This window comes from Psittacula echo (assembly GCF_963264785.1).
Source record: "Psittacula echo genome assembly, chromosome: 3".
Taxonomy (NCBI): domain Eukaryota; kingdom Metazoa; phylum Chordata; class Aves; order Psittaciformes; family Psittacidae; genus Psittacula; species Psittacula echo.
The window spans coordinates 31,553,200-31,565,726 of record NC_137736.1 but is presented as its reverse complement, the minus strand read 5'-3'; the positions used below and the strand labels follow the sequence as shown (position 1 = coordinate 31,565,726).

Genomic DNA, 12,527 nt, shown 5'->3' with positions numbered 1-12,527 from the left:
GCACAGAAGAGGGAACACCACCATCCCCCACCTCTTGCAATGTGATGTTCTTTTCAATTTCTTTATGAAGTAGCCCTCAAGCCATTTTTCCTTTTCTATTTTGTGTAGGTGTGTGTACAAATTCATGCATATGCATATATTTAAGAAGGGAATAGTGTCCAGGCTGAAGCATGACCTGAGCTAGTACTTCTACCACTTTCAGGAACAGCAGATGATATATTAAGTGTTAGTCCTCAACATTGAAGATTCTGAAAACATTCAGTGGAAAGCCTCTCATGAAGCCAAATTCAAAATTAACCTAACACATGTTCTGACAAGATATCTTGATCTATCTTTCTTGCTCCAGAATCATTATTATAAATAAACTAAAGACTTTCTCATGTAAATTTATGTTTCACAAAATTACATGATATTAATTTAATCATGAATCTTTCACGGGGAAACGTACAGTCAGTTCCTGTCTGTGGTGCTGTCTGTCCAAGGTAAAGAGGAAAACAGTGCCATTAACAATAGGGGAAAAGGCATAAAAAACATAAGTCAGATGTTGGAAGTTAATCTGCACTTGCCATTAACTCACTGCTTCAAATTTAGTCAGTTTCAAAATAGGTTCAGTCTCCCTAAAGAGACTTCACATAGACAGGAGACTTAGTTCCAAGGGAACCCCTTTCTCCCTCATATCCCCAGCAACTAGTAAGGGGAAAAAGAAAACTATACACCATCTTATAAGCTTATAAGCCTGACTGACAAAAAAAGCACATACTAAAATTTATGTTTCTACAGGAGATACGCAAGAGGCATATACTTGCCCATAGATCTGGTATTCTGGATTTGGCAAGTAAATGCTATTCACCAAGTTGGGATCACATGCAATTTACTTTTAGCCACTCCACCAATTAATATGAGCCTTGAATTTAATACTTGTTTGTAAAAAGAGGCATTAGATGTAGAACTAGTGTAATCTTTGCAGCCTAGCATATCCCTCTCTCTGTTTTGGGCTTTTTTTTCCCATAAAGAGTACACACCACTATTAAGACTCAAAAAGAGCAGAGGGAACAGCCAACATATCCAGACTGGTAATACAGAAGAAAGCACATTACCAATGCAACATTTAGTGACTTTTTAAGCAAAGAAACATTTGGATGAAACCTAAAGTGTCCAAGTTCTCAAACAATCTTACAAAACAGTTATAGTAAGTGAAGTAAAACCACTATACAAATGAGTGTAGAGTTGCTCTTGTCTGCACAGTTCCTGATCCCAACTTTATCGTATTAAATGCCATTGTCATTACTGCCAGGGCACCCAAAAGTGAAAGAGACATTTTTTTCCACAATAGTTTTTCGAAGAGTTTCCTTTTGCTCGTGTTTTCAGAACCTGAGGGTAAATATCTGATACAGAAATACAGGAAAGAATTCAGCTGCTTGCTCTTGTTACAATATTTAAATAGAATTTATCTATAAGGCAGTGGTTTGGGAATTCAAGTTAATTATTTAGGAGTTCAGAGGAGCTTTAAGAAATAAGATTTATTTGTTTCTCTCATCACTTCTATTTTTAACCCTCCCTTTCCTCTTCTCCTCCTGAGATGAAAACAGAAGGGGAAAAGATTTTTCTACTTTAGCACTATCTACTGCATCTTTCAGGGACTCACCATTTCTTCACCTTTAGAAGCTCTTTTATCAAGCCTTATATCAAGAGAGCTAAGAGAATTTTCTTGAGAATTCCTTAAAAAAGCAAAATACTGTCCGTTGTTTTTCATTAGCATTAGTTCTCACCTATCATAAATTTCTGATCCTTCTTCCAGTCCAGGAAGCAGTCCAATTACAAAGGCTTGAAGACCAGGCAGGAGGGACTTTTGGAGGGGAAGGAAATATTTCTCATACAAACCAAGGAGAACAGGCCTCACTGACATTGCTGCATTTGCCAGCAGAGGGAACAAACCAGAGCTTTATTAAAAACAAAAAAAAAAAAAAGAAATATTAGTTAATTAAAATAGACTGTGAAATGCATATGCTTTTAAAGAAAAGCTTACCTGTACAAGAATAAATCCTTGGCAAGCCATTTCGTCCCGATAATTTTAAAGATTATTTCATAGGTTTCTAATGCCTTTAAGTGCACTCCACTGGGTAGTGCTGGATGCAAACACTGTGATAATCTTTTACTGATGATCAGCCGTCTTGGCAATAGAGAGTACTTCAGGTTACTCTGAAGAGCCTGTGGAAGAAAGGAGATGAGAATGAGTAGTTATAATGTAACAGAAAATGCATATCATGACTGTGTGTCAAAGGCTTCCTACTAGCACATTGAAAAGAGCTAAATACATTCAAGAGTTTTCTCCAATAAATGCACTTCGTTACATTGAAACAGGAGAATTCTGCAATTGAGTTTTCATATGTAATCAGTCATAAACAGTCTAGAAGAGTGATCTTACTTTGCTCTTAGGCTGGAAAAGGAAGTTAAAGGACAGGACAGGGTACCCTTATCGTACCTCAAGGGAAACCAGAGAAGTGACAAGAAAAGCATTTCAGCTTTTAAGGACAGAGAATAAAGCAACAAAGAACTATCTTTTCTCGTAAATTTTAATTTCATTGTACCTGAAATATAAACAAAAAAATCTTCCGACCAAAGCAGTCATGATTAAATGGGACAATAACATCTCAGAGTTATTTGTAGTTCTGTGTGGCTACATTCAGTAAGCTTTATTAACTATACCCACTGTACTGAGAAATATAAGTAAAAGGTCTTCACAACAGGAAATAGTTAACTAAGTATTGCAGACAGGCCAGGTCTCTGGAAAAAACAAACTGTAGCACCTTTCTTTGGAAAGGTTACTCTTTTCCTTTAATCACGCGTGCATTTCAGTGAGGTTAAGAAGTATGCCTCATCAATTCAGAGACAATTAAAAAAAAGATGTTGCAAGCTAATGGCACTTTAGCCTTTGACTGCTTCCTGCTAACGCAAACGGATGTTTCACTGTGGATTGACATTTGCGATATTTTCAGGATTAGGTAGATTCTTGACTCTCCCAAAGGTTAAGTCATGTTCTTCTCCTACATAGTGGTTTTAAACTTGAGGTTCTTCTATCCTGCCCAAAAAAGGTTTTGAAAAAGCAGCAGACAAATGAACCAGCACTTTCTTGCTCATTTCCAAGAAAAAGCAATGATCGTGGCATTCACTTAAATGCTGAATACTCTCATCGGCAGTAAGAGGAAGAGATAAAACCCACCATCTTTCGAAGGTGTGTGCAACTTATTGTTTAAGATTTTACAGTTAGTGGGCATGAGAATCCAAGAACACAGCAACTTTTCACACATGAAATTAAACTAGCTTATACATGTGGAGTTATCTGTAATATCTCATATTTGAGAGATTTACTCATATATTACATGAGTAATATTAATTCAGTGGTAAAGATTGAAATCCTTAATACTTGTAAGAACTTCAAAGACTGCAGGAAAGCTGGACTTTGAAACAGTCTGTTGATATTGGTCAGTATGTGTTTGCCTACACCCTCTGTATATATATAAGAAGGTAATTATAGGAAAATATTTTTTCTGTCATGATTGAACAAATACCATCTTAATATTCTATCAGTTAAAATTTAAATATCAACTAGGTAGAAGATGAAAACATTTACTGTTTATAACACTGAGAACCTGATCCATTACAGAAATAATGTCATCTCATAAAGAAAGTCATTTAGCTTATTTCATTTCCTAAGGATGCAAATCTGCACCAGCCAATAAGAACTCCTCTTCACCAAACATCAGGGATAGCTAAGCAAAACATTTAGTCAGAACAGGAAAGAATACTCCAGGCATACTAGGAGTCAAATAGTGGACATTCAGGGATAATTCAATTTTAAGTATTTCTGCTGAGTAACTCTGAAACCCTCATATGTCCAAATTCCACCAGGTGAGACTAACTTAGAACAAGACTACATTCATGTATGTGTGCCAACTATCCTGCTTCACCTGAAGAATCAGAATACATCTCTGTACAAGAAGGAAGATTTGAGCAAGATTTGAAGACATTTGTTATGATCTTCACAGATAAGCTGAGGAGAGTTTCAGTCCATCACATCAGAACAATTCCGAGATGAAACTCCCTTCTCAAAGGCATGTAATCTTTTTTTTCCTGACTTTGGTTGAAGAAATACACAGTTGGACACAGACCACAGTTCTTCTCAAGAGTGGGTGTTCCTAGTTAACAGTTGTCTCTGATCTTCCAGCACATGCAAGGAATCTTAAACCACACTGCAATATGTGAGATGACTGTGGTTGCACCAAGAGCCATTCCAGTAGCGAGGTGGGCTGGCTGCTACTTTGCTGAAAGGTAAATTTTCAGATTCTTAACAGCTTCCCTGCTGGGAATGGCAAGCATCAAAGAATTTTAAAAGGGTTGCAAGACATTAATTAGTGGGCTGATCTAAAACTGTTCTTTGAAATAAGAGTGACATGATAATATACATATTTAAAATTGCTAATTAGTTTCTGTGAGCTGACAAGCAAAGCTAAGAAGTTTGATTTTTTAAATCAAGCTTGATTTTTAAATCAAGCTGAGCTCACACAACTGAAAAAGGGAATCACTTGCCTGTGAGATACAGGACTTCTGAAATGCCATTATAATTTCAGCTGCTACAGGTAGTTAATGTTCTGGTAGCAAGCCTGGTATCACTGGCACTGCATGCAGATGAAGATCCCATCTCAAACTATTGCTTCCACGTTCAGAATCCAGCACAAATGACCACAGATGGACAACCCTGCTCACAAGTTTCCATACCTATTATTCTCCCACTCTTTTAAAGATTCTTGTAAGCTTAATTTGATTGTCTTTGATGGGCTGAAGCCCATTCATGATCTACTTTCCCTTCATGTCTCCAACTGCTTTCCACGTGAACAATTATGGTGGCAGAAGTGTTAAATGTCACTGGAACTGCTAGAAAGGTTTGGCTTTAGAAGCCTGAACTGCAAGCAAGTACTCCACACTTAATATATAATCCCAGGGTTTGGTTTTCACGGAGCAATGAGAAATCAGCAATCTCAGAAACCCAAAAAGTACTTGACCTACCACTGGCTTTTAAAATAAAAGCTTTAATCAGTAAGTCAAGAAAAAATGAGATGTGAAGTAGTGACTTGTGTCCAGGTGCATGTTTAGTTTTCAACTTTTTACAGATTCTTTTTCTTTATGACTGACTAGAAAATACATTATACACACTAAAACTTTTCTAATGCGTAAGCATGCTCAGGTTTTATTTGAATGTGGGCTTTAAAGGATAGAAAGGGAAGATGTCTTTGCAGCAGTGTATACGTGTGCCTCAAAACAAACACAGACACACAGAGGAATATCTGCACTGCTTTATAGCACTACTAAAGATGTTGCAACAATTTGCCTAGACATAAAAAAAAAACCCAACAAAAAAAAATCAAGTAAATATTTTTATTTATATAACAAGAATTCCAGAAAAAAAAAAAAAAAAAGCATACATATATATATTCATAAGATTCTATGCAACTAGGAGATACTATGATTCTTGGTTTAGACAACACTGATTGGAGGAGAGGGGAAGAAGGAGAGCCTGGGATTCCATTTTCCTCTGATTCATTTTCCAAGTGAAAAAAAAAAAAAAAGAAAAGAAAAAATAATCTAAACGGATTCCCTAAATATAGCAACATGAAGTTCAAACATGGTTGTGAGAAAACTGCAAACAAGGAGATGGAGTTATATTAAAAAAGGGGGGTGGGGAGGAAGATGTATAAAATATCCCTAGTTCAGCACACTGCATTTGTGCATTGGGTGTGGTGAAGTTCCATAAATCAATTAGGAGCCAAAGCTTCCGTTCTTCTCAAAGATACAAGGCTTGCCTTCAACAGAAGGCAAATGGTGCTTGTGTTTGTTATTTGGCCAAAAGATGTTATAAAGCCATGGCAGAGTTTTCATATGAAGCAACTGGTGTAAATAATGACTATGCTCATTAAATCCGTGTTTCAGAAGAATCCTTCTCTTCTCTCCCCTCAAGAGCAGACATATTGTGACATTAAGTATTATTACTGAAAAAAACAATAATTGTGCAGCTACAATGATTTTTGGTTTTTTTTTCTCTTTCTCTTCCAAACAGATAGTGTTTGGTTGAGATCATATTCACCTTGAAGTTTCTGAATCAAGAAAAGCCTACAGAAACAAGAAGTAACACAGTTATTTTCTATTGAAAGTCAAATAAAAAAACCCAAAACCTTCAAAACTGCAGGCTAAATACTAAAAATTAATATTGTAAGAACTTACAATCTATGCATTTACACACTTGTGTAATGATCAAAGATAAAAAGCAGTTTGGAAGTGTTATTTTAGGGCAAATATTGCTATCATTACCGAACAAGTCAACCATGCTGTAAGCATAAAATAAATCCCTCTAGAACAATTGATTTTTCAGATGTTACAATATTTGCTTTCATGGTGAACTCTAACTATAAATGAACATCTTGTTCTGAAAAGGGACGCTGGCTGTCCAGCCAGGCTCAGTGGCAACAGTCACTAGTGAAGCTTATACACAAGTTACATTCCACCGGATATCCAAAAACTGTTGAAAAATTATTGAACTAGGTATTTTTCCAACACGTACAGCAAAATCCTGTCCATTATTCTTGTCAAACAGATGCAGGTTGGTGTTTTTCGGTAGACTGGTTGGCTTTTTCTTTTCTTTTGTAATATATATGGATTAAATGAAGAAACAGGGGAGTTTAAAACATGCAGTTGCCAAAAACCTGGTAAGATTTGTGCTCTTCTATGAATAAATAAATTTCAGAGACTTACTGAAAACCTTCCCTCATAATTTTCTTACAAAAGCAGACTTCAAAATCCAGTATTTGCTACTGCTCAGTTCTTCAGTTGCAAACTGTGCCACTTATCTACTCTGCATGCACCCACTGTTAAAATTTGTGAAAATATATATGCCTATAATCTGGATTAAAAATCCCAATGAAAACTATGCACTTGGATTTTCCGAACTTCACAATATTTTTAGCCTCTTAATTGCCTGGAGTTCTTCCTACATGAATACTTTTATATGTATTTTATGTAATATACATATCTGTTTATACTCTGAATAGAGAGCGACAAGCACTTTGGGTATAAAAACTGTGTTAAAAGCACCTATTTCACCAATGAATCCACATGGGCTGAACCAACACTTACTTCTAGGTTTAAAAAGACAGTACCTCTGCCCCCAGCATTTTTATGTCAATGAGATTTGTCATAGTTGTATCTTTTTACAACATTAGAACACACTGGCAAAATCTGCAACAGTGCAATCACATTTTAGCACTAAGACAATTGAGAAGAATTACTGTATTCTGGATGCAGCAATCTGTAAGAACATCTGAAAACACCAGTCACAAAACGGTGCTTTCCAAACAATGAACATACACAGATTTGCAAAAAAAACAGAAACATGTTTCAAAGCTGTATTTGAAAACAGTGCTGAAAGGAGAATAATTGTACTTCCTGAAGCATACAGTAGCCTATGCTGCAACTACTAAATCACTGGTTTATCATAAATAGAGCTTGAACTGAAGCAAAGCACACAGAGACGGATATTTACAAGTGGAATACGTGTAAATTTCAGGGCAAAGCTGAAAACTCTCTTTAACCCATTAAGATCTACATTTACTGCCTGTTTAATCCACCCAGTTGCATCTGTCCATTTAAATTCTTCTGTAAATATTTGCAAGCATTACTTTCCACTGTTTTGCCTTCACCATGATGCATAACACACACTATCTAAATTAACCCCCCCAGAATCTTTCCCTTACAACTTGGGGCATAGTGTAAGTTAGCAAATTCTGCCAACTCTCCATTCTTCACTCATGTTCAGACTTGGTACCTGCAGTTCTGTTCAGAACACTGCAGGGGAGGTTCACCTTACCTAGCCTTAGAAGCCTAGGTCAGCTAAACAACATGGACAAAACCACAGTAACTCACCTCAGGCTTCCTATAAAACCAGTGAGGAACACAAGCAATTTTAGGACAGCATTCATCTGGCCTACTTTAAATAGCAAGAGATGAGCTACAAAACAAAAAAACCCAACAAACAATCACACACACAAAATCCTCCCCTCCTCCCCCCGCTTATTTCTGTCGCTGTCTAAAAGTGATTCAGGGTGAAGCTGTCTACGCTGAAGTCATGTGAAGTTAGATAAGACTCATCTCCCTTAAGTGACAAAAAAATACTGTTTCTAGATCTGCAAACTGACCTGTTTGGCTGCCAGTTCAGATTAAAGTCAACTAGTTTCTCTGTTGCCTCCCTGGTTCTAGGGAAGCATAGAACCAGGTTCTTCTATGGTTCTAGAACCACAGAAGCAAAAGAAAAACTATGAAAAAAAACCTTTCAGTTTAACCTTGGCAGCTAAGTAGCGGCAGAAAGAAGTAGTAAAGTTATCTCTTTCACCAGGAGCAACAGCAGCAAGAGCTCCAAGATCACTTGTTTCAGCCAAGGCCAAAGGGATCTGAATCAGCTCTATCCATTATTCTTCTCTTAAATAGCAAGAGCCCGTGCTACTTCCTCCAGACCTTGTATTGAAAGAGTAATGCCACAGAGCATCTATAGAAATAAGCGTGTGTGTGTATTAAACTTGTTGGATTCAATAGTGCAAAGTGTTGTTGAAGCCTTCATACAGGAGAGAAAGCCTCAGAAAATATTAGACCTATATAAGCGAGAACACCCACGATTAAAGTAAACAATACAAAGGTCCTTAAGAAACAAAGATCTTCCATGCTACTCTAGAAGCATGAAAGTACTTCTGAAATGCCTTTACTTACACATCCTTTATCAGTATTTTCACATTTGCTTAATACGCATCACTGAACACCAGTTACTCACACCCAGATTCCTGAATATAACCATGTGCAGTGTTTAGAAACATTTTTATCATTGAGATACTCTTCATTTCCTCCCTCCTACCCATTTTCAGAACTGACTGTAATAGAAATAAGGCTCTTATGTTAGAAATACGTCCCCCTCCCTGCAACACTAACAGAACTCAACAACAATATTTATGGTTTAGGATGTAAGAAACCAAATAATCATAGGAGTTAAGAGAATAGATATTGACATCTAATTCACAATCTTCCTTTTGGCAGCATACTCCCCTGACATATCCTTACGTTCAGATAATAGACAGAAGCAGACGAACACTGTGAATGATTTGATCTACCAATACTTAAGCTCCTAAAATGATTAAGTCTGTAAAATGCCACAGCAGATGGACTGGTGTAACAGCTAAAAGCTCTTCTGTTTGGCTTCTACTATGCTGCTACATATTTTAGCAATTCTGTACCTGAATAAGAGTTTCAGATGGGTGTTAATCAGTTCAGTGCATTCTTCTAAGTCAAGATACAAGATCAAAGCCTACCTCTTGCCAAAGGTAGGAAATCTCTCACTAATTTTATTTCTTGTTTTCCCTTTTGGGAGCAGCATTCTGAAGGCCTCTAACTCTCCTTAGTGACTCAGCAGGAATCATGATGAAACAGTGAAGGCAGAAATACGTAAATCCTATTGCCAGAGTGATATTTAGCTTCTCTCCTCTGAAGAGGAAAGAACGTGGCTACCCTTAATTTGGCAAATGTTTTCTCAATTATCAAGAAGGATAGGAAGGAAGACCCTGGTAATTACAAGCCTGTCAGTTTCACTTCAGCACCTGGTAAAGTGATGAAGAAAGTTAATCTGGAAGTTACTGAAAAACATTTGAGAGACAACACAGTCATTGGCCATAGCCAGCACGGGTTCATGAGGGGTAAGTCATGCTTAACCAATTTAATTTCTATTTATGACAAGGTCACCTATCTAGTTGACCAAAGGAAACCAATAGGTGTGAGGGTTTTACATTTTAGCAAAGTTTCGACACAGTCTCTCACAGTATCCTTCTGCGTAAACTGCCCAGGACGCAGCTAGACAAGTCCATAATATGCTGGCTGAGTAATTGGTTGATGGGTCACACTCAGAGGGTTATAGTAAATCAGGTTACATCAGGCTGGCAGTTAGTCAGTTCCCCAGGGCTCAGTTTTAGGGCCAGTGCTCTTTAATGTTTTTATAAATGATCTGGACACAGGAATTCAGTGTACATTAAGTAAGCTTGCTGATGATACTAAACTAGGAGGACCTGTGGACTCCCTCAAGGGTAGAGAGGCCTTACAGAAAGATATGGATAGACTAGAGAGCTGGGCAATCACCAACCAGAAATTTAACCGGACCAAGATTTTCTAGCTGAGACAGGGTAATCCTGGTAATGCATACAAATTTGGGGATGAGAAGCTGGAGGGCCAGCCCTGCTGAAAGAGGTGTGGCGGTTTGGCAAGTTGAATATGAGTCAACAGTGTGCCCTGGCAGCCAAAAGGGACCAACCGTGTTCTGGGGTACATCAAGCACAGCATAGCTGGCTGGTCGAGGGAGGAAACTGCCCAACTCTACACATCCCCATCTTGAGCACTGTCTGCAGTTTTGAGGACATCAATATAAGAAGGACATCAAACTATCAGTGTGTCTGGAGAAGGGTGACCAAGATGGCAAAAGGTCTTGAGGCCAAGACTTACAAGGAGTGGCTGAGGTCACTTGTTTTGTTCAGTTTGGAGAAGAGTAAGCTGACAAGTGCCCTCATCGCAGTTTACATCCTCTAGGGGGGCAGTGGAGGAGGAGAAGGTGCTGATCTCCTCTCCCTGGTGACCAGCAACAGGACACAAGGAAATGGAATGAAGCTGCATTAGAGGAAGTTCAGATTGGACATTAGGTAAAGGTTCTGCACAGACAGGATGGTTGGCCACTGGAACAGGCTTCCCATGGAAATGGTCATGGGACCAAGCCTGTCAGAGTTCAAGGAGTGCCTGGGTGACACTCTTAGTCATATGGTTTAGTTTTAGGTAGTGAGTTGGACTAGATGGTTCCTATGGGTCCCTTCCCACTTGAGTTATTCTATGACTCTATAAAATCTGTAACTCTCCTCCTGTTTAAACACTCTGTAGAACCAAGGCTTAGCAACAACAGCAAAATCATGTGAGGCATCTATCGGGTAACAACAGATGTTTCCTTATGAATTCTGCGGGACTTGACTCCTCCCACCCGTTTCCTTAATGACTGTAACTGCTCTTGCCCCACATACACTCAGAAAGAGCATTACGTTAAATCAGACCAAATGGGACACAAAAACATATACCTTGTTTCTTGGGCAGGAGGAGAGGACATACTTCCTAAATGTTTTCCCTTAAAAGTCTTTTTCTTTCTTCCATTATTCAGCATATTTCCCATGGTCACGCAAAAGACAACACCAGCAGCAAATCAATTGTTTCCCCAAATAGAAAGGAAGGGCATGGTCAAGTAAATGTGATCTTTAAATATAAACTTTGACTCAATATATTCTAAAACTTGTGACCTCCTGTTCTTTATAAAGAGTTTTCTAGCTGCTGTAGAGTGAGTAATCAGCATCCTTAAGTACTGTTTTGCTGCAAAAAGTAAATAAACTTAGCTGTAAAAAGTAAACAAATACCATTTGAAGGAAACCTCTGTTGGTTTTACCAGAAATTCTCACATTTATACAAAGGTGTCGTGGTTTAAACTCTGTCAGCCACACAGTCCCTTTCTCACCCCCACCCCTTCCTCCCCCCCTGCTCCCAGAGGAATGGGGAGGAGAATTGGAAGAATGTAACTCCCACTGGTTGAGATAAGAACAGTCCAGTAACTAAGGTATGACACAAAACCACTACTGCTACCACCAATAATAATAATGATAAGGGAAATAACAGAGGAAGAGAATACTACCCCTCACCACCCGCCAACCGATACCCAGCCAGACCGAGCAGTGATCTAACCCTTCCGGGTAACTGCCCACAGTTTATATACTGGGCATGACCTGCTGTGCTATGGAATACTTCTTTGGCTAGTTTGGGTCAGGTGCCCTGTCACTGCTTCCTCCCAGCTTCCCTTCCTCCCTGGCAGAGCATGAGGGTCAGAAAGTCCTTGGTCAGACTAAACATTTGAGCAGTAACTAAAAACATCGGTGTTATCAGCAATGTTCCCAGGCCTAAAGTCAAAACCACAGTGCTACACCAGCTACTAAGAAGGAGAAAAAATGACTGCTACTGCTGAACCCAGGACAAAAAGACACAGACTTAGCAGAGTGATTTTTCAGTTTTGCAAAGTACTATAAATTAAAGTTAATAACAATGCAAAGATAATAAACAAATGAAAAAAATATCCTTGTGACACTGTACCTTATTGAGTTTGCCAAGGGAAGATATAAGATCCGCCCATTCACTTGACGATTCAAAGTTTCTCAAAGCTTTCTCAATTGATGAAGAATAATTTCTGTATCTGTAATCACCAACTAACTCCTGCTCTTCCGGATCCATCTTCGGTTCTCATAGCAAGGTGGAATTGCCTGGTAAGCTAAAACATGTGCACAGTTACAAAAACATAACCCACTTTTAAATCCTGGCAAACTTAAAGTACTGTAGGATAGTAAATATTTAGAAGCTGTGACGGATCACAA

At 38.3% G+C, this 12,527-nt stretch overlaps 1 protein-coding gene across 2 annotated transcripts in view; it reads right to left on the bottom strand.

The window, feature by feature from the left end:
- Positions 1-12,527, bottom strand: part of DOP1B (DOP1 leucine zipper like protein B) — a 51,304-nt gene that overhangs the window by 35,408 nt on the left and 3,369 nt on the right. For both annotated transcript variants that reach the window (XR_013956470.1, XM_080613976.1), the window contains exons 2-4: positions 12,250-12,424; positions 2,027-2,208; positions 1,770-1,940 (exon numbers count right to left, since the gene is read on the bottom strand). Coding sequence is in view for 1 of the 2 variants with exons in the window: in XM_080613976.1 (XP_080470102.1) it covers positions 1,770-1,940; positions 2,027-2,208; positions 12,250-12,387 (491 nt within the window). In the remaining variant the exon portion in view is untranslated. The remainder of the gene's footprint in view (positions 1-1,769; positions 1,941-2,026; positions 2,209-12,249; positions 12,425-12,527) is intronic.